Below are 22,869 nucleotides of genomic sequence, written 5' to 3' on the forward strand. Positions count from 1 at the left end.
GTCCTTACTGATATATACATACATACACATTATATATATTTATGCATTAGGCCTCTCTGCTAAGCATGATAAAGAATACCAACCTATACACACCTAACATTTGCTTGTTTGGTGAGTATGCCTAACCAACAGGTCTTTGCTCGTTTTGGCTGCCCAAGTGGACAATTATGGCTGATCCAGTCATATTTTCCAAAGAGCACTAAAATCTAAAATGGGGCCCTTTGGCTGACCTGTCCATAGAGAACTGCAGTCCTCGCTAAACTGTATGTTACAACATTTTCAGATCAACTTATATTTGACCAAGCCGCAGTCTGATGTTCTTTGGGGAGGCTGTCATTTTAGCCTTTAGTAAGTGGGTAGAAAGTGTACTCAGCACAAGCCTTATTCATTGCATGTTTTAGTGCATCATAGTAAAATAGGTACATGCATCAAAATATTCGGAAAATGTTGCAGGTTATTTGGCTCCTTCTAAAATTGACCATAGTGCATATGAATGTGATAGGGACCTTAGTCTTTAAGCTCCCCCGGGACAAGGACTGCGCTCTGCCTTCAAGACCACATGTATCAACCCCTGAACTACAGAGCCACACTCTCTGCTAGCATCAAACTAAAAAGTACGTTGAGGGGAGCACAAGAAAAAACGCAATAATGCTGCAAAAAGTTCTTTTATTGCCATGCCATCCATCAGTTCATGATGGGGAAACTTAGTTGAGGGAGAGTTAAAAGACTGTGGGCATAAGCCAGTTCAGATAGTGAATGTGGATACAGAGAATAAGAATCACTAGCAAAGAACATATTTATTGAATCACACTATAGCTTTATGAGAACTGTACCTTTCAGTGGTGAGTTATATTCTATGGTATCTCTTTATGAATACAGAGATAGCTCTTAGCTCTAAGGTAGCAGAATTTATAAATGCATTTATATTTATTTACAACGGGTTTATACACCCAGAAATAAAATTAACAAGTCAACAGCAGGACACTGACTAGCTGCAGCTTGCATTTGTAACCATCATGTCATCAAGTGGTGTTTCCATGTTATTTAAAGAGCATTCAGTCCGAAATTCAAGTGAATTTTGTTTCATGTAATATGACTTTAGTTTTGGACAACTGAACTTGACAATTTTTGTTCACATTTGAAGTCAGCCATAATCAATATCATATGACTGGGGTAAGGAAACATTATTTCTATGAATCTGTAGATGTGTTAGCTACAATTTTATACAGAACTTTATACATATTTATCAGGAAACATAAATGGCATTGCACAGCAGAAATATAGCCAAGAAAGGGCTTAGCTGATTATAAGTAAAAGGAAGTGTAGCTGCAGTAGAGACAGTAACATTATGGTAGAAATACAAGAGATAAAGAAGAATTGTAAGTTCCTGGAAATCTTAAAATATTAAGCACAATTATATAATAATATGAGATTTAATTAAGCTAGTCATAAAAAAAAGCCTATTTCATGGGTATAATAATATTTTTACCTTGTCAACAATCAGCAGTCTAGCCATATTTCATGGCAAAGCTTTAGCACTGACAGCAACAGTCAGTCATGTGCAGATCAACGCTTGTTGTTGCTAATGCTTTGTTAATTTCCTATTCTGATCGATAGCATGCAAAACTGTATAATAATTTTCAGAATTAAATTATTGTATTTATGAATAAGTTGCTAAATTAATTGTGTGCAGGCTGCAGAATGCAAATGCCAGTCACGGCAGCACTTTCTATTCAGTGATATCATCATAAAGTGCTGACATTAGGAAACCTGTATCATCCCTGCTTTGTTTGATGCACACAGACTAGCAAGATATTTTTGCTTACCAGCTAACCCTGACAACCCTGGTTCTACTACCTCAGACTACACATTGCACACCTTATATATATTGTGTTGATGCCTTATGTCACAGGATCCTATTCTATACAAAGGACATAAATCAAGGCACCTTATACACCAATACTCAACACAAACCTAGAGAAGTGACCGTAGTTTTTTCTTAAATTTAACTTTTTTAATATAGTTTATGACTGCAATGTATCATTTAAGTAAAGAACTGTGAAAACATTAAGCAAGAACAACACAAGAATGAAGTTGTAATTAGTTAGCCATACTATTGCAGGCACAATAATACACTTTCAGCTGCTGAACTAGAAGATTATTACTTTGTGTTCTCCTGCTGGTAACACCTCCATGTTTAGTGAACAATGCATATCCATAGCCACAGAGAATACATAGGCCAGCCACAGTCTGAGAGACATGGTGCTACAGAGTGGATCACCATGCTGGTATTGCATTCTTATGGCTGTTGATTTTAAGTGTGTGTGGGCTATATCTTAAGGTTTTACTAGTTAACTATTAAAAAATGTCGGATTGGCAGAAAAGAAATACAAAAAATGAGAAAATAACTAAATTCCAGTTTGTCTTAGAATAACAATCTTTTGTTTTCAGACAAATGGATGTCAGATTTTTTTTCTTTAGAGACCAATTCCAATGTCTGTAAGACAAAAATGTTAATACTACGCACTACTATTTTTTGGGGGGCCCCAGGCAGGGTAGTAGGGAGGGTCTTTCGTTTTCTATATGTGTACTTCTTCTGTCTAGCCTTTTATCTCCACTGTCTTTACTTACAGCAACACTGAGGAGGGAAGCAGTTTAAAGCACAATATGAAGATTTCTGCACTCAGAAGTAGGGTACAAATACTTCTGCACTCAGAAGTAGGGTACAAATGCTGTACATAATGTTTTGGCCATCTTTATCAGCCGCCCAAGGCAACCACAGCCCTTAAGCATTGAAGATCTGTGCCTCTGAAGGCGCCCTTAGTAGCTTTTGATCTTCTTTGACCTTAGAGACCAACTCACAATATACTGTGTATTTAGAACATAAAAGTCAAAATAAAAGGCTGATTAGTAATCAATTCAGATTCACCCCCTGTAGCCCCTGTAGCATCATCTTCTTCGTCCTTGCGCAAGTTATGAGACTGTCATCTTGCTGTAATCCTGCCTGCCTACATACCCTTTCATGATTTTTCAGGCTTCAGCCTGCTGTAGGCAATGTTCCCTCTCCAACCTGTGCACAAACCACATGTGGTATATACAGAGATCACAAAGCATTATGTCATGACAAATAAGACTAGTCCTTCCTTGTGCCAAGCCACCACATTGAGAAAAAACTTTTTTGTTTTTTTTTTTACTAAATACTTAATTCACGCACAGCTAACAAACATTAGTGGGAATTTGGGCTTTGTGGATGTGGTTACTATGTTTTCTTTGTTGCAGTATGTAGTTTAATCTTATGTTTTCCTTTTGCTGTTGCATAAAAAGGGGACATATCTGTTTGTATAAACTGTTTGCACATCAGAGTATAACTGAATCTGTGAAGGGAAAAGTCTAGATATGAAAAGGAAGGCAAGTGGCGTAAAGCACTTTTGCCCATTATCCTGCAACATCCTACATTACAGCTCCAATGGAGGGTGCAGGGAAGAATTTCACAAAACCCTTCACATAATTTATAATCATCATTTAAAGCAGCCGCCGCTGTCAGTACTGCAGCTCAGTGTTCCAGCTGGCAGCTCTGCATAATGGAAAAGTAGCCATTCATTTCATTGTTGATACAGTATAATGAATTGCTTATCCTCCGAAACAAATTGGTTCATTTTTTTTTTCATGCAAAGTTTTCGTGCCAGTTCTGACACAAGTCAAAAAGACTTTCAGTTAATTCATTTATATATTCAGATAATACTTTTGCCTAGTAGAAGAAACAGTGAAAAAGCACAGAAATCATATTCTACAGTCATAGAGAAATCTCCAATACAGTCAATTGTTTTTCAGATGGCAAGCTTCCTTAGTTAAACCTGGCCTTTCAAGTGTAAAAATGAGAGCTTGGCACTCATTTGTTAAACAGTATCTCATTTATAGGGAAATTAGTCCTACTGCACAGGCTAGTATTGTAGAAGTGTGCTGTTTATACACTGCTATTACCCTTGCTAATTTTCTGGGAACATTTCAGAGAATGTGTAGCATGTCTGACAGCATGTGTATTTGAGTGTGTTTATATGTAACATGATAACGAAGGATTCTGCAGCGCTCTTCACCATGGTTACTGTTTCTATGGGTCCAGCCTCTCTTCTCCTCTTGCTGCCATGGTGACTGTATCCATGGCACAGATGTTACTAGGGAGGGAAGGAAGACTGTGCAATGAACAGATTTATACAGAGTGTTCAACGCATTTTTGCATTGTGGGTTTTACCTATTTGCGGGAGATGATAGGGCATACATATATCCATTTTAGACAGATTCAGTAAATAAAACCCAGTACCTTTTTATACATAACACTGCTTAATAGCAGACAGGTATTTTTTTACACCTAATGATGAAATATCAATTAAGCTTCCTGGGCACTAACAAGTTAACTGTATTGTGCTTCTGTACACCACACCTCAGACCCACCCCCATGCAAATTTGTTCTCCCAGTGCTCCATCACTTACTATGCTCCACCCCTCTGCAATCCTTTTCACAGCACAAGCACCCCCCCCCTCTATTTGCACAGAAGCACCCCCCCCCGACGTATCCCTATCACACCTACATACCATCCAACTCCCTCTCCAGGTATATCCACACCCCTTGCTTTTCTTTATCCTTATACCCACCCTGCGCCACCGCTCCTCTCAACACCTCCCTAAAAGAATACATTTTTTATCTACATACTTAAATGGTAACCAAGCACTTCTGTCAAATACACTAATTTCTCTTTGATAGAACCCTATACTCTATACTCTCATCACTGTTTCCTTTCCTGTTCCCTGTTAAAACCATTCACTGTTGGTTTGTACACCCCTGTTAAAGCCACCACCCCAATATTCCTTGTTTTCCAGCCCTTCAACCTTAATATAAATGCAGCCTTTCCAAACCACCCCTCCAGCCCTCTGCTCCCTTAAAACATTTAACAACCCTCAATCCCTATTCTAGCCTGCCAGTACCATCACTCCTATCCTTTGCAAGCCTCCACCCCCTTCAGCTATTGCAGCCTGCATCTATATCAACTGTTAGGTGAGTACGAGTTATGGGAGCAGATTCTGATGTTGTCGTGTCTTTCCCTACATGTGTGTGAGTATTTGTTTAGAATCTGTCCAAGGATTCTTATTCATCAGCTGCACAAACAATGCATTTTGTAAAATGTTCCTTCATATATATTTGTTGCTTTGAATAGGAGCATTTTTTCATAGCCGCTGCAATTTTGTTCCTGTGCTGCATGCATTTTTATTTTGTCCAGCTGTGTGTGCAGATGTGTTCTGTGCCTGTTGTAATATGGTGTTCACATATTTATATACACTCACGTTTTTTGTGAATGTTTCCTTATATAAAATTATACATTATACGCTTGTATTTATCAATTTAAACCTATAGCTAGTTTTTATGTTATTTATTTCTGTATCTGGGAAAAGCCATTACTGTGATTACAGGTACTAATATGTAAAAATAAGAATCATTTAATGTTTGCATGGAACATTATGTATAGGTTGTATATTTTGCTATTTATTGAAAGCATAATTGTAAACTGTGGCTCTGTGGCATTTTTACATACATATGTAGATCACAGTATTCTGTGGGATAGATTTAGAGACCAGTTGTTAATTGTGAAATAATAATTATTGGATTGCATTTTTACACAGAAGTGCCTATAATCACATCACCTGACATCACTTGATTATTCTCATGATATATATATTTATATATATATATATATATATATATATGTGTGTGTGTGTGTGTGTGTGTGTGTGTTTATGTATGCTTTTATCAGTTTTACAGTTTTAATGTATATCTCATGTTTTTATTCTGTATAGTTCAATGCTATTTGAGAATTTGAGATACTCCAGGACAAATATCCAGTGAACCAGGGAAAAAGCATATCAGAAAGTCTGGAATAGTGAGTTTCAGAGAATGTCTGGAAGGCAGATCCAAGGCACCTCATGATAGATGGCTTAGAAAAGGGATACCTGCAGTTACAGCTTGGAACAGACTGATTTAAACAGCCAATTTTAAAGAAAAAAAAACTGTAAAACTTTCAATGTAATTTTGGGATGAAACAAGATAAATTGCAGGGAAGCCTATAAAATATCAGTGCTGGGGCTCCTAAGTAAAAGATACATTTGAATCTACAAATATTGGCATTGCTATGACCTGTGTCCTATGAATTTCAGTATATTTTCTACATTGTGTCAGTCATGAAAGTGTGAACTTCAGGAACAGAATGAAAGATGCTTGATGTACAGGGCAGGTAATTGGGGAAAATCCTGGTGGACTATCCAATAGATGTAAGACCGGCTCATGCATGTTCAGCGGAGGAACATTTGGGTTTTCAGATGGCGGTTGTTATATGGGGGACTGGCAGGATGGTCGGGCACATGGTTATGGAGTGTGCAAAGGTCCCACAAGACAGGGGGAATACAGTGGCCTCTGGAGTAATGGCTTTGAGTCTCTGGGAGTTTACACCTGGCCAAGTGGAAACACATATCGTGGATACTGGGACCAAGGCAAGAGGAACGGGCTTGGAGAAGAGCATAAAGGCCGCTGGCTTTACAGGGGCGAATGGACACATGGTCTGAAAGGGAGACTTGGCGTGAGAGAGAGTCTGTCTGGAGCAAAATATGAGGGACTATGGACAGATGGACAGCAGGATGGATATGGGGTGGAAACTTACTCAGATGGAGGTAAGCAATTCAGATAAAAGAAAAAAGTTTGACTTTGTAATAAAATTTATGAATAATCAGTTAGGTTGCATCTTTGTTAAAATGGCTACTGGAAAACCAACTTTATGCTATGTTAGTACATTATTTTAATTGCCATAACTCACACTGAGTGCAGAGAATGTATGTACCGTATTTTTCGGACCATAAGACGCACCGGACCATAAGACGCACCAATTTTTTGGGAAGGGAAATGAAGAAAAAAAGATTCTGAAACAAAGTGTCCTAAAATATTTTATGTGCATTAAAACCCAACCTGTACCAGCAGCACCCAACATATTGCCCCCCACCTGTACCAGCAGCACCCAACATATTTCACCCACCTGTACCAGCAGCACCCAACATATTTCACCCAACATATTGCCCCCATCTGTACCAGCATATAGCCTACCGATATACTTTAAAAAAATGTTTTTACTTGCCCATGTGGTCTCCGCAGGGCCCTCCTCTATTTACCGGCGCTTAGCTCTGGCGCATGCACAATGACGCGCATGCGTATGGACATGCGCGCCATTGTGCATGCGCACAAAAAAGTGCGTCTTATGGTCCGAAAAATACGGTATGTGACAGCTACTGAATTCAGTAGCAATTACATTTACAAATAACTTTAAAGGATATTTAAACCCTAAAAATGAATATGGCTAAATATATTTTAAATACTGTACTCACTGCACCAGCCTAAAGTTTCAGCATCTCAATAGCAGCAATGATTTAGGACTTCAAACTTGTAACAAACTTGTAACAAACTTGTAAAGTATCTGCAACACTCACTATTCTCAATGTACTCTGAGCAGCTGTTGGGAAGCTAAGCTTAGGGGTTGTCGCAAATTATCAAGCAGAAAAAGAGGTTTGTCTGTCATATAAGCTGATGCTACAGGGCTGATTATTACATTATAATTCTAATTGTACTGGTTTCTGAGCTGCCATGTAGTCGTTTTCTGTCTTAATTACTAATCAGCCTTATATTGTGACATTTATATTCTGTAAATACAGTAAATTGTTAGCTGGTCCCTAACCTCAGTAACTGACAGCAGCACAGAGCATGTGCAGAGAATCAGCAGAAAAGATGGGAAGATACTGGGGGCAACTTCATGGGCACAGATCTTCCCTGCTAAGGGCTGTGGTTGCATTGAGCTGGTACAGAAGCTGGAAACATAATGTGCAACATTTCTGCCCTACTTCTTTAATTAGGCTTTAGTTCTCCTTTAAATTCAGTTAAAATCTGTAATTTAGTATATTGGAAAGTTGCTTAACGTTCTGTTATCTTTCAATACTTTTTTTTCAATACATTTTTTGTTTAGTTTTACAATCCCATTAAAATGCATTATTAAAATGTGCTTTATACATAATAACATTGAAATGTGGCAAATTAATTTGAATGCTATAAATGTTGACTAAGCTTTTTTTTTTACCTTTTCACTGTTTACAAATAGGTACATATCAAGGACAGTGGCAGTCCGGTAAGCGCCATGGTTACGGAGTGCGTCAAAGTGTTCCCTATCATCAGGCTGCTCTTCTACGTTCCCCTCGTACTCCAACACTCAGTTCTTTGCCACACTCTCCTGATACCCACAGCCCCACTGTTCCAAGTCTTCTTCCAGGAAGCCCAGCCTCTGGATCCAGAGGGGGATTTGTCTTAAAAGTCAGAGGGGTAGGTCCAGAATCCCATGGACCTGGCAGTGGTGGGAAGCCCAAAAAAAGAAGCTTCTTCTTTTCCCGCTCTCTTATTCTTAGTGGGTTTCGATTACATCGTGGGTCTGACAATAAGACTCCCTCAAGTGGTCGAGACAGCCAGCGTAGTTCCCTGCGAAGTGAAACAAGGGGAGCTGGGGGTTCTTTGGGCTCTAGTGCCAGTCAAGATGGTTCCAGTGCAAGTGTGGCAGACACAGATTCAGAGTTGCCAATAGCTGCTTGGGAGACTGAAATATATGCAGGGGAGTGGAGAAGTGACCGACGCACTGGGTATGGTGTCAGCCGCAGGTCTAATGGACTCTGCTATGAGGGAGAATGGCTAAGGAATCGACGACATGGTTATGGTAGGACAACTTTTCCTGATGGCTCACGAGAAGAGGGCAAGTATAAAATGAATATACTAACCAGTGGCAAAGTTAAAAGTCTGTTCCCACTACGAAGGGGCAAAGGTCGAGAGAAGGTGGAGAGAGCAGTAGAAGCTGCAAGAAGAGCAGAGGGCACTGCTAGACAGAAACAGGAAATGGCAGTGGCCAGGTAAGAGACTGTGGTAGACTCAGTTTCTTGCTCTCTCTTTCTATCAGTTGTAAGAGCTACCACTAAGGTAATAGGTAATATAGTACAAAATACACCCAATAATTTGGTCCATTCAACACTATAAACACAATGGGTAGTCCTTGGAAGGTGATTATTGCACAAAAATGTAACAATGATTTTTTTGAGTAAAAAAAAATAAACCTTACTGATGCTTTTAGCTTTGTATAGCCAAAGTGTCTGATCAATTGCCTACCCAACGTGTATTTGTATATTAATATGGTATTGGTCCTACCTTTTCTGCTACAACAGCCTTTAATGTTCTGGGAACATTCCATTAGGTTGCAGAACATTATTGGTGAGATTTGCATCTCTTTGGCTGCAAAAGCATTAGTGAGGATAGGCACTGATATTGGGTCACTAAGGTCTAGTTTGCAGTCAGCATTCCAGCTTTTCCCACAGGTGTTCACTTGAATTAAAGACAGGGCTCTGTGCAGGCCAATCAAGTTCTTGTTCTCCTATCTCAGCAAACTCATCTTGTACTGACCTCACTTTGTGTAGAAGGGCACTATCATGCAGAAAAAAGGGAAGGGCTTCCCCTATAAATGTCGCTACAAAGTAGAATGTCATTGTACATGGTAGTATTAAGGTTGCATACACTGGAGCATACCAGTGCTGTTACCCTATAGCAACCATCAGTTCTTTTCTTTCATTTTTCAGCCTGATTGGTTGTTATTGGTAACTGATGGATCCTGATTGTTTGCAATTGGAGACTGCACTGGAGAGATGTAAGATTTATGTTAGTAAATGAGTCCCTTATGCTTAATGAACTTTATTATCCAGAATAATCAGGACCTGTGGTTTTCTGGAAAAGGGGGTCTTTCCATAATTTGGATCTCCATACCTTAAGTCTACTAATAATTAAAAAACAAAATTGGATTGCTTTTTCTCCAGTAAGGATTAATTTTGTCTTAGTCAGGATAAAGCACAAGGTAGTGTTTTTTATTATTACAGAGAAAAAGGAAATCATTTTTAAAAATGTGAATCGTTTGATAAAAATGAAATCTATGGGAGACGGCCTTCCCATCAATTGAAACTTTCTGGATAATGGATCCCATACCATAGTTTCCTCTTGGAAGTGATGATGGGAAATAAGGGTGTTTTTAATGTTGCTATTTTCTGCTTGACCACAGCAGTGTTGCATAATCCATATTATTCATTCAGTTATTATTTTAGTCTGTAATTCATTACACAGATATACCCACAGACAGTCATAAAACAGGGGAATATTATACACAGACAAGATCATTTTTCTCCATCTAATATCAGATTTTAATTGTCTCTTACCAGATTAAAATAGCCTTATGCTTACAGTTTGTTATCCTCTTGTAAATTATGTGCAAGTAATTGGAAATAATTTGTAATATAATGGCCTTTATTAGACCTAAATGTAAAAATTTCTAAAATACGTTTTAAAATTGGATCTGACTGGTTTCATGGAAATCTCATCAGTTGAACTGGGATAATATTTTTATCTTAACAGCTTGGCTGTGGTGTGCATGTGTTCATCTATTTGTTTGTCACTTTAATATCTTCACTGTATGTGTCCCTGTCAGTTGTCCTTTTATTTGCAAGTAAAAATCTCAAATCGAAAAAATGAAGATTTAATATAAGCTTCATGGAAATAAGAATCTTTCTAAAAATAAGCAATTACAAATGTTGTCTCATTTCTAAAATATTCAGGTTAATCTTCTCTACTCCCCTCTCAGCAATCTGTCTGTCTTCATTTTGTCTTCAAGCAGAAGTTAGGGTCACATTTTGATTGACAGGTAAGTCCAATGCATCTTTTGGGGGGCTCCCTTTTCTTTTCAGATGTGTTAGAGCTAACTCAAATAACAGACTCCAGTACAAACAAAATAAATATTAAAAAACTCTTGCATGAAGAGAGAATGAGAGACAGATGCGGAGAGGGGGGCGGTGAAAAGTAACTTCATTATTTCAGAAATGGTACATTTCTTATTACAGAAAGACAAAGCTTGTATTAAATTTTCACATCTGTGATTGTTTAATGACTGAGGTTTCACCACTGGGTATTGAAACATTTTGCACTGTATCAGTACATATATTATATATACACTGTATCAGTACACATTTATATATATATATATATATATATATATATATATATATATATATATTCCCATATATAATACTCCAGAATACATGGTAGGATAAATACTGTGGAAATTCTGTATATAATGTGCCTGGTAGTATACAATACTTTCATCCTTTTTGTTGTGGGAAATTTAATGGTGTTGGTTTGGTTTGGCTTAGCTTCCCCAAGCCTTCATTAAAACTGGCAATGCAGTTCTGCCTAAACAGCTTCAGTGGTGTTTCAAATGCATTGGATGACTTAGTACCATGGGGCTGTTAATCAACTTTAGGGCATTGCTTGTTTAAATACTGTTTTGTTGTGGGGCCCAACTGTTTACTTATCAGTAAAATTACATTTAAAAAGTATTTAGTTGTAGTTTTCATCTGTACTTTCATTATGTGTTTTTATTTCTACAGTCCAGTTTAACTGGCTACACAGTGGTTCATGCCTTCATCCAGTCTGGTCATTTCCAGTTGTATAATTATTGGTCCACGTGTGGTCCTTCATAATGAGAAATTTTAACAACCAAATGCTAGATCAACTGCCGACGTTCATTAACCCAAATGGTAAATGTAGTTGGTTGACCAGAAAACAACTCCAAATGTCTTCTCTTACCCTGTAAGCTTTAGTTGATTAAGAGGGTTCCTAAAACACAATTAATATGTGATAATATCATGTATGGTAGGCCTGCTCCTCTTTTTATAAAACAATGGCAACTATAATCTCATATTTTGGTCTGCTGAGGCAGTGGGAAGAGAATTTATTTTAAAGCTATTCTGTTCACATGGGAACTTCCCCAGTGGGTTTCTGTTCTGTGTTTCTCTCATACTCTGTAATTGTATTAGGGATTTAGATCTGTCTTAGGGTGAAAACACACACTAGTAAACCCTACTGTCACGGCTACTAAAATAGACAATGCTGATCATTTACTGATATTATTCTCTACGTGTGTTTTAGCAAGGTATTTTCTGGTGTTTATTACCTGTAACAAGTAGCTGCTACTAAGCAGCTCTGTGTGTCTTCACCCTTACACTTTCTTTATGCAGGGTCTTCCTTTTTTGTTTTTATTCATCCAAAAGTGTTTATCATGAGCCAACTTATGAAAACAAGCAACTAGTAGCAAAGTAGTTTGTACATACTTTACTGCAGTTGTGAAAAACTATTTGACCAAATGAGTGACTGATGTACAGTATGATGAACCTGCCTGGCGAAAGGTCTGGCAGTACGGAAAGACCCCTAGAGGCCAGACTGAAATGCTTTCTTATGGCCAACAATGGACACTGGTAGCTCAGTATTTACTCAGGGATTAGCACAGGGATTATGCACAGTGCATATTTTTTTGTACATGTTTTTACCTCAACGCTTACATTTTGCACTGCTGTGCCTGTTTTTCTTTTTTGTACAAATTGCAGTGAAATGTGAATTGCGCACAAAAATTCACAAATGAGATTGCGATTTGCATGAGCATGCCCTCTCTACCTGTTTATTATTCACAAATATAGCACAATTTTTCTCTTTGCAAATATAAAATTGCAAATTGCGAAATCAGTTTAGCGAATATTTTTTTAGCCTCTAAAGTTGTGGTGTAACTTGGATGCAGAGTGAGCGCACACATATTAGTAATTTGCAAATATGCCATATTTAAGAACATTTGCACTGTGAACATTAAATGCACCAGTCTTGTCCAGCTTTATAAATATAAACACGGAAAGGGCAAATATGTTCACTGTGCAAATAATTTTGTGCTGCACAAATTTTATAAATGACCACCACTGTCTTTTAGGAAAGACCTAAAAGACCTGCAAATTTCTCCTGCCACTGTCTATTTCATACAGGTATGATCCATTATCTGGAAACACATTATGCAGAAAGTTCCAAATTACGGGAAGGTCATCTCTTTAGGGACTTAGAATTCATAGTGGTTATTTAACTGTGTATAGAAAGTTTACCAACTGGTTCCAGCCTAAAAAACTTTAATTATAAAATGATTGTTCATTATGTCTTAGTAATTGTTTGCTTTAGTCCAAAACCAATACGTTTCGGAACATTAAATAGAGACAGCAGTCCCTACAGTTGCTCAAGGCTTGATATGGATCCTGAATGATGCCTAATTTTACTTTATGAGTTTAATGTTTGGAAAGCTTTTGCTTTCAGAGCTGTACCATTGTATTTTATATACACCGTATCTGCAAGACATGATTAATTACTTTATTAAATAAAGCTGGATTGTCACATTGAGTAAATTATTTGGCCCAGACAAGCTTATCCTTATTGTGAAGCACCTGAAATGGGGCATTTTATCAACATTAACAAAAATGAAGCACCTCTTCTGTTGCTTTTGACAGTCCAATGCATGTAAGTTTCATTTTGGCAGCTCTGTAACAGTTCTGTGACTGTCCATAGCATTGCCAATTATTTTGTCTCTCTATTGCCTTGGCTAGCACTTGCCTTCTTCTCCATGACTGGAAGGACACATCAATCTTATCTTCTTTCTGTTTCCTTTTTCCTGGCCATGCAGTTCTGTTTCTCACTCTGGCATAGTAATTCCATTTGTCTTTCCCTGGCAGAGCTGTTTATCAGGCTTCCCTTTCTCCCTGGCAGTGCTGCAGATGCCCGCCTTCAAGCTGATGCAGCGTCTGTAGCTGCTCAACAGGCTCTGGAAGCTTCTCGAGCTGCACAGATTTTGTCCCAAGACCTAGAAGAATTGCTGGAGACACCAAGTAAGTGTATGTATGTATGTGTACAAAATATGCGCAGTACAAGAACATACATTTGCTTATCAATAATAAAAAAGAGAACAGCATTTATGACCTTGCAGGGCATGGGTATTGAATTGTTATGTGTATAGCAAAAGTTACAAAAAGATTGAACATGTTACAGCTTCAAGCTAGATGAATCTAGTTAAAATTATAGAAAAAGAAAATGACAACATCTGAGATTTCTTATTTGCCTTTTTGCCCATTTATCCCGATAACCTAGGTTTTTGCTGATTTTCCATCTGAAACATTGATTGGCGTCTGCTGACTGATGCTCACAAAGCTGGATAAAATACATAAATAAAATAACATTACAAATGTGAACTGTGGAAATCTGTAAGGGTTGAAAAAAAGATAGGTAAAAGAAAAAAAAGAGGGGAGTCACACCAATTTTTCTTGAGAACCGAAAGGCCTAATGCAAATCTATGGAGGCTATTTATAAAGGTGCAAAATATATTATAGTTGCAAAAGACATCACAGCAGTTTGGCATATTAATACATTCTAGTAAAATTTAGAGGCAGATTTTATCAAAGATCAAATGGGAAATCCTACAGGTTTCCTAGCCTAGATTTGTAGGAATTTTAAAGGGATCTATTAAAGTATCCTAACAATTTAAGTGAGACTGTAGGAAAATTTAGTTACAATAAAAATTGTGCCAATAAAATTGTCTGAACTTTCCAGGCATTCAATCCCACAGAGGCCTGAAAGGTCTAAGGCATCAAATCCCATAAGAGGCTGTACAATTAAATTTATTCACATTGAAAGATTGATCATCAAATTTCTTTTGATGTATAACAAATTAGTCTCATTGATGATTTATTGTAGATTTCTCATAGTAAATATACCCAATATGTTTTAATCACCTTGGGGGTTAATCTCCACAAATATTACACATACAAAATATACCCAATGTGCTTTTCTCCCCTGGAGGGCCTTCACCGGGCCAAAAAATAAGAGACAAAATATGGCAGACAGAGCCAGCAAAAGGAATATATTTGTTCTTCGGGAGGGGTGACTCTGCCTCTTTTTATTTTTCTTACCCTGATGAAGACCCTTAGTGGTATGAATTGCATTGGGTATACTTTCTGTGTGAACCCTTATAAAAGATTAATAGTATTTGGTGCAATTCATCAGCATTTCCTATTATTAACAGGATTAACAGGCTGTTCATGGCTTCTATTAATTAGACCTCACATTGATCATTCATTCCTTTACATGGATATTCAAGCGCTACCTCAGTTGATCTGAGTTGTAGACAAAAAAGTGCTCATTTACTTTAGTTAAATTTTGGCATTTTTTTTCCCACAATACAATTTGTTTCCCAGAATGCAAGCATCATTGTAGCAGCAAGTTGACTTTGCACCTGATGCAAATGCACCTTGTGGAAGCCCATTTGGCATAATTTCTGGTGTTTTATTGTGCGAGTGACTTCTGCATCCAGTTCTTTAGACATATTGATGCAGGGTTTGAAGTGATCCCTGGAGCTAACACTTGGTAGCTCAAGGGCCTCCTGCATCAATAGGTGCAGCAGTGTCTGATTTAGTGCGAAAGTGGTGGTGGTAATCAATGGTGCCGAGTACAACTATACATAAGTGGGAAGAGCACATTTTGCCACAAGTAACTTTAACAAAAGTGGTTTCACACAAATCATTGGGGAGAATTTGCAAAATGTTGGTAACGGAAAATGTTGTAAAAATGTTGCATATAAATGTAGTTTGTGCTCCGACTTATTCACAGATCAATATTCCATAATTTTTCCGCCTTTACTGATGGAAAAAAAAGTCTTTACAAAGTGTGCATCGCTTTTTAAAAATTAGTTATACATTTTTATAGACATTTTTTACAAATGCCTCCGCCATAACAGAAATGTTGGGAAATAAGTCAATATGTTAATTTGGCTTAAGCCTGTATAAAGAAAATTTTTCAGCACACAGATAATTTAATAACAACAATTTTTTTTACCAGACTTAAAATATGGTGATCCAAATTATGGAAAGATCCCTTATGTGGAAATCCCCAGGTCCTAATTTTGTGGTCTTTTGAGCTCTTTGTATTTGGAAAACAAACCTTACAGCAGGGATCCCCAACCTTTTTTTACTCATGAGCCACACTCACAAAGTGTTAGTGAGCCACGAAAGCATGAAAAAAGTACTTTGGGGATGCCAAGTAAGGACTGTGATTGGCTAATTGGTAGCCCCATGTGGCCTGCTGGAGTAAGTGTGTCTCTGTGCCTCCAAAACTTGTCTGCAAGCCAGAAATGTAAAAATGGGCACCTAGTTTGAGGCCACAGGGAGCAACATGTTGCTCATATGTCACTGGTTGGGGATCACTGCCTTACAGAGTCACAACTGTAAATAAAGTAACCAAAACAGCTTTATTAAATTAATACATAATTAAATTAATACATACATTAATAAATTAATACATACATAAACGAGAAGGAAAGGTAAAAGATAAAAATCACTGGGGGTGCCAAATATTAGCCTCCCCCAGTGAGTGTAATCGTTTACCTTTTACCCTGGGCTGGTGCTCCTGTTAGGAGAAAACTACACCAGCCCAGGTGCATTGTACAGAGTAATCATGTCCCCTCGCAAGCACCAACAACCCCAACCTTGACAGTCTAACCTCATAGTTTAAATTCTCTATCCTTTTACCAGTTTAGTTGCACATCTTTGCACTCTCTCTAGTTTATTATTAATATCCTTCTTAAGGACTGGATCCCAAAACTGCACCACATACTCAAGGTGAGGCCTTACCAGGGACCTATAAAGAGGCAAAATTATGATTTCATCCCTCAAGTTCATGCCTTTTTTTATGCAAGACAGCACTTGATTTGCTTAGAATTATACAGTTTGTTATGCTGAGAATAGGATCCCTTTTTGAATACCACATTCTCACAATACAACACAACTCTCTGCGCCATGCCTGTCCTGTGACCCAGACATAAAATGCTGTGTAATAAAAGCCCTTTTGCAAATTAAACATCAAACCCAAATTATTTTTTTATTAAAACATCCACATGTTATAAATGTATTTAGAAATCTTAGCTGTTAATCAAATATTGCCTCAAGCATAGAGGTGGGACAGCCAATTATTTTAACTTTACATTTAGCGCTTCCTAGATGTCACTGCATGATGTCACCATTGAATGGGCATGAGGTCCCCTATTCTGGCACATACACAAGATTATGGAATGATGCTGTTACTAACAGTGTACACAAAATAGTGGCCTGTGTGCCTGCTGTGAATTCCAAGACTGATTATAACACAATTTAAATAATTTATGTAGTTTAAAGGAAAAGGAAAGGCAAAGTCACTTGGGGGTGCCAAAATGTTAGGCACCCCCGAGTGAATTAAATCGCCTACCTTTTAGCCCGGGCTGGTGCCCCTGTTAGGAGAGAACAGCACCAGCCCGGGGTACCTGCAGCGCTTCCTCCTTCCTGTTCGCGTGCACGCGCATGCGTGGTAGAGTGAAAAAGCCGAACCTTCACAGAGAAGTCGGCTTTTCACTCTACTGCGCATGCGGCGGTCGTGGGGTTCCTGCAAAATGAAGCAGGAAGGAGGAAGCACTCGCTACAGGTACCCCAGGCTGGTGCTGTTTTCTCCTAACAGGGGCACCAGCCCAGGGTACAAGGTAAGTGATTAAAGTCACTTTTTGGCACCCCCAAGTGACTTAGCCTTTCCTTCTCCTTTAAGTAAAGTTTATTTTGCTCAACAAAAAACAATCTGTAATAATTTGTTAGTTTGACAGGTCCCCTTTAAAAAATAGTAAAGAGGTTTGACAATCACAGATCTAAGCTCTTTTAGTACCCTGGGAAGAAAAGGATCTGCTTGTTTGGCTAGGTGCTATATGAGTGAAACTTTACATGATATGGCCATCACTATGACTTGCTTGCTGTTGTAGTTATAATAATGCAATTTTGTGTTTAAGTGCCCCTTTTTAGGCAACAAAGTGAAAGCAGACATGTGCAGTTGATCACTTTTAAAATCCAACAAGAGCCAAAGTGACAGTCTCTGGAAATCAGACACAGTTGGCAGCTAGGGTATTAAAGCACTCAACATTCCTAGTCTCTGTTCTCAGTGGGTTCAGTACAGCATTAGCTGAAGAAGAGTGTCTGTGCTGATTCCTCAGCTAATTTCAGTCCCCACGGAGGGATAAATTTCATTTTATTCTTCCTTCTATGTCTTTGCAAAAGCAAAACATTATCATGCAGTCTGACTTCAGTAAGGTCTGTAAGGATGCTGATATAAGAACCATAACCAGTAAATATATGAACTAGTTCTAATTTATTTTATGCTAAATAAGCCCTTCCTTTAACTATGGACATTTTTTACTTCGCTTATAGGGACATTATACTGACCATTTGGGATTCAGGAAGCAACACTTTTTCATGCTGAAAATAATCTGCCATTGGGAAATGAATAATTAAAGCTCAATTTAACTGTGAGAGGTAGAGGTTCATGTAGTTCTTGGCCACAGTGCAAAACTAAAAGCTGACTACCTGTTATATAGCTTCCTTAATAAGGGTCCTGCAATGCCTGAGGGAAACTTTATTCAAAAACTATTGCACAGTAAATCCATGCAAGATTTTAAACCACAGACTACCACATTTTTGAGTTACAACTGCCTAACCCACGAGACCACCTGCGGGTCCATGAATAGAGGCAATTTTAGCACCCGCTGAGCTGAAAAAAAGATGGTCAACAAAACACATTGAATTTCCCTGTCTGCCTGGCATTCCCAACCTTTCTTACTCAGCACACAGTCAATTGTAAAAAGACCTGGAGAGCAACAGAAGCATCATAAAAGTTGATGGAGGTGCCAAATAAGGGCTAAGATTGGCTATTAGGCAGCCTCTATGCACACTATCAGCTTACAAGAGGCTTTATTTGGTAGTAAATATTGTTTTTATTCAACCAAAACTTGCCACCAACTCAGGAATTCAAAAATAACTCCCTGGTTTGGGGGCACTGAGAGCAAGATCCAAGGTGGTGGTGAGCAACATGTTTCTTACGAGCCACTGGTTGCGGATCACTGCCCTAAAGCTGGCCATACACGTGGCGATCTGACGATGTTTCGTGCGACCATCAGTCGAACGAAACATCGTCAGATCCGCCACACACCATTCAGGGCTGAATCGGCAGGTAAGGAGGTAGAAACAATAGGATTTTTACCTCCTTCTGCCAATTCAGCGCTGAAGGGAGATTTTGGTCAGGCGCCTTCTATGGCGCCCGATCAAAATTTTCAAACTGGTCCGATCGGCGAGTCGGCCGATATCAGCAGCTTCGGTTGACTCGCCGACATACCATACACGCACCGAATATCGTACGAAACGAGGTTTCGTACAATATTATCGGTGCATGTATGGCCACCTTAAGGGTTAGAGCAAACTTATTTAACATTTAGATTATTTAAAGATTGCAATGCCTTGCCATTGAGACCTAGTTATGATTAATATACAGGTCACTTATAATGAAAATATAGCAAACTTTTTATCTACTGGTCTGTTTTCTGTGAGTTCATTCTTGACTCTTTTTGTAGGTTCCCTGTGTGTGCAGGATGGGGAGGAGAACATAGCTGAGGAAAGTATACCATGGCTTAGGCAGTGTCCAGAGCTGAGTCATGATGGAACCCCTTTATCTGATGGAACCCCTGAGCCCAGCTTGCCTCCCAGTCATCCTGATACTCCTCCTGGTTTCAACTGCACCCAACACCGGGAGGCAACTCCATGCCCGCCAATCCAGGAAGAGGAGGATAACTCCACTGAGGTGGAAACCCCTGCACACCTTCCTGAGCACTCACAAGAACAAATGCTGCCTGAATTTAACCCTCCCATGGGGCTGAACAACCCCATATCCAGCATTGACTCTGTGGGAGAAGTTGATTTGGGGGAGATCGTTAAGCCTCCCCAACAAATACGTATGCAAACGGTAATGGGCACAAGATTCTATTTCAGTTTTTTTTCTTTTTGCTATAACTTTCTACAATGTTTTGCCTACTTTTTCTTCTTTTTTTCATTTGTCCCTGTCTGATTATCTGTTTGTTTTCTCGCAGGATGCTGACCCTCTTGTGGTGGCTATCGTGCTGTTCCTTGATGTCTCGCTCGCATTCCTCATCTCGTATTTTCTGACATGATGAGATGAAGGAGTGTCCCTTTTCTGACACTCACTCACGCACTCTGTCTCTCCTTCTCTACCTCTCTTCCCTGATGTTTACATATAAAGGGCTTTATCACTTTCTATCATGCTCTCTATCAAATTCTCTCTTGCTCTCTCTGTCTGTTGTGATCTGAGAAGCAGTCTCCTTAATGTAGTACAAAGTCAATATGGACTATGACTGTTCAACATTCTCCTTCCTTTTATCTCTGTCTCTCTGTTTTTTGTTATACCATCCTCCTCTATTGTAGCCTTTCTTTACTTAATGTTTCACTATGTTCTCCTCTTCCTCTCTCTTTATCTTATCTTCTTTCAAGGAATGTAATGATCCTGTTTAGTATATCTGCAAGATTTTGCCTTTGCAGAGTAAAAAAGCCTCCTACCCAGCATTCCTTTTCCTTCCTTTGCTCCCACTCTTGCCTTACGCTCTTTCATATATTGCCTTCTACCATGCTTTGATGCATCACTTAGTCCCACTCTGCTAATCCCTATAATATCCTGTGCCATCTCACACAACTCCCACATTCAATTTTCCTGCACAGTACCCTCCCATATCCTTTCCCAGCACTGCCCCGGTTATGCATTGTGCCTGCCCTTTTCTACAGATACACAGTTTATTTCTTGCTATGATGCCTGAATTCTCCTGCCCGTTCCCTCCTACCAACTGCATTGTGCACCCTTTTACCTCAAGCTTGAATTCCCTGTCAGAGCATGCACTTCATTCCTATTTTTGTAGCAGTATTTTGCCTTCTTATGAACCTGGAAATGCAAAAAAAAAAAATAAATTAAAAAAATAAAAAAAAGAAATAAAAAAAAAAAAGAAAAGAAAAAGCTGAAATAATAAAATGCATAAATTACCAAGATTTGTATGTGATACATCATTACTTGACATCTGCATTGGAAGGCTGTTTATCTACCAAATATCACTAAAGGTTAAGGCGACCATACACAGGCCAACCCCATACACTACCCGCCCAATCAGCCTACAGGTCAAACAGGTAGATATCTTATGAAAGGCTATACACTGCATGCTTTACTGTTGTTCCATTAGTCAGGTTAGTCAGCCTGATCATTTAGAATACAGGGAATTAAGAAGAAGTGTATCATCTCTTCATTTACTCATCTGCTTGTAAACCAAACTATAGCAACTATGGTCAGGGCTCCTTTAAGGTACTAGTGGACCCAGGGCAAAGATCTCATTGGTGGGCCACAGCAGCCACCATAAGGAATTTGTGGCAGTACTACTACCCTCAAGCAGGCAATAAATGAAGAAACCAACAGATTGTATTCTGAATCCATTACTTGAAAAAGAACAAGCAATCAACTCTGCATGGTAGACCACAGGAAAAAAAACATCACCACTAAAGGTAAAAAAGTTGAAAAATTTTGTATATTTTTTCTAGTGGAATTACATTAGGGGTCTACCATTTTAGAGGATGTTTCATGCAAAAGTTATAGCAAATAACAGCACGGATGGTGGGTCCCCCTGTTCTTGCGGGACCTGGGCAAATGGCTTTATTTATTAACTCTGACTATGGCGCTTTGGCTGATAAGAAAACATGCCCGATCCAGGAACTAACTATGTATATTTCATGGATATCTGTTGGAATTACTGGGCCGCAATACACACACTAAAAATCATTTCATACTATTTTATTGGTACAAGTATGGTCAGCTTTAGTAATTAATTTGACCCCCACAATAGCTGTGTGACCACTCAATTAGCCTGTGGGCCACTTAATCAAATCCTATATATGTAAGTATAGCCAAAGTGGTGAATTATTGTCATTGCAGTGGTTTGATTGATCAGTTCATGCACCTAGCAAGTATATGGACAGGTGCAAGGAAGATGCAGCCTGTGTAGCAATGTGATTTTGCTTTTAATACATCAAAATGAGCGGCTCTGCCTATAGAAGACTGGAGGATTCGCTTCAGTTTTCAACAGTTACTAAATGTTCCTATCTCCTAGGAAATTGGTAGGAAAAGCAGATCAGTGTGTCAGTTCATCAAAGTGTGTTTAACCTCACTGAGAAATCAAACACATTCCTTTCTATTGTGTGTTAGAGCTCATCAGCAGAGCTGAGTTCTAACATCCATTGCAATCTTTAATCCCAGTTGGAAACTACAAGCAGGGTTTAGTGGTACACATCTTTTTGCTTTGCAGCAAATTGTTTTCACAAAGAAAAGAGACTGTTAAAAAAAATGTTTGGTACATTTAGTTTCCAATTCCTTACGGTGGTCTAAACAAACAAAACATGGGTCTGTGTGGTCTCTCTAAATCAATTATTCCCAACCAGTGGCTAGGGAGCAACATGTTGCTTACCAACCCCTCTGATGTTGCTCCCAATGGCCTCCCATTTTTGAATTTCTGACTTGAAGACAAGATTTGGAGGCATAAAAACCACATGCGCTGTCAAGCAGAGCCTCCTGTAGTCTGACAGTTATCATTGGGCTATCAAATAACCAGTCACAGCCCTTATTGGTCATCCCCTATAAATGTTTTTCATGCTTGTGTTGCACTTCAACAATTTTTACATTTAAATGTTTGCCTTTTTGGTAAATAATTTTTAGGATGTTACTTGTTTTTAGAAACTGGCTTGGGACCCTCTGAAGAGAATGATGGAATATTATGAATTCAATCTTAGATTCAGTGCATCAAAAGCTAAAATCTAAGCGTAAGCCTGTTACCCTTGTGTCATATTCTGTTTCTTTTCTATTACTAAGAATATAATAATGAGCCAACTTTCTCCTTTAAGCATTAAGGGACAGCATTTCTCCCTTTATTGATTTTGAGATGAATTAATAACTCAGAGCCAGAATGTCTTTAA

General features: G+C 38.6%; 1 protein-coding gene across 2 annotated transcripts; it reads left to right on the top strand.

The window, feature by feature from the left end:
* Nucleotides 1-9: 9 nt before the first annotated feature.
* jph4 (junctophilin 4) lies at nucleotides 10-20,894 on the top strand. 2 transcript variants are annotated; one of them, XM_002941519.5, is made up of 6 exons: nucleotides 10-5,107; nucleotides 5,848-6,714; nucleotides 8,184-8,976; nucleotides 13,730-13,848; nucleotides 19,428-19,816; nucleotides 19,941-20,894. In XM_002941519.5, exons 2-6 carry the CDS (start codon nucleotides 6,336-6,338, stop codon nucleotides 20,019-20,021), a joined length of 1,761 nt encoding a protein of 586 aa, XP_002941565.1. In that variant the 5' UTR covers nucleotides 10-5,107; nucleotides 5,848-6,335; the 3' UTR covers nucleotides 20,022-20,894. The 2 variants fall into 2 exon arrangements, with proteins under 2 accessions (XP_002941565.1, XP_004910809.1); XM_004910752.4 differs by having other exon boundaries at nucleotides 10-5,050.
* Nucleotides 20,895-22,869: the final 1,975 nt, after the last annotated feature.

Source organism: Xenopus tropicalis, chromosome 1, assembly GCF_000004195.4.
Source record: "Xenopus tropicalis strain Nigerian chromosome 1, UCB_Xtro_10.0, whole genome shotgun sequence".
Lineage (NCBI taxonomy): Eukaryota > Metazoa > Chordata > Amphibia > Anura > Pipidae > Xenopus > Xenopus tropicalis.

Excerpts from the sequence above, each read along its gene's own strand:
- jph4 (XM_002941519.5), top strand. The coding sequence starts at position 6,336 with ATGTTCAGCGGAGGAACATTTGGGTTTTCAGATGGCGGTTGTTATATG. Across the intron at positions 6,715-8,183 it reads GGAAACTTACTCAGATGGAG|GTACATATCAAGGACAGTGG; the intron begins GTAAGCAATTCA and ends GTTTACAAATAG. Across the intron at positions 8,977-13,729 it reads CAGGAAATGGCAGTGGCCAG|TGCTGCAGATGCCCGCCTTC; the intron begins GTAAGAGACTGT and ends TCTCCCTGGCAG.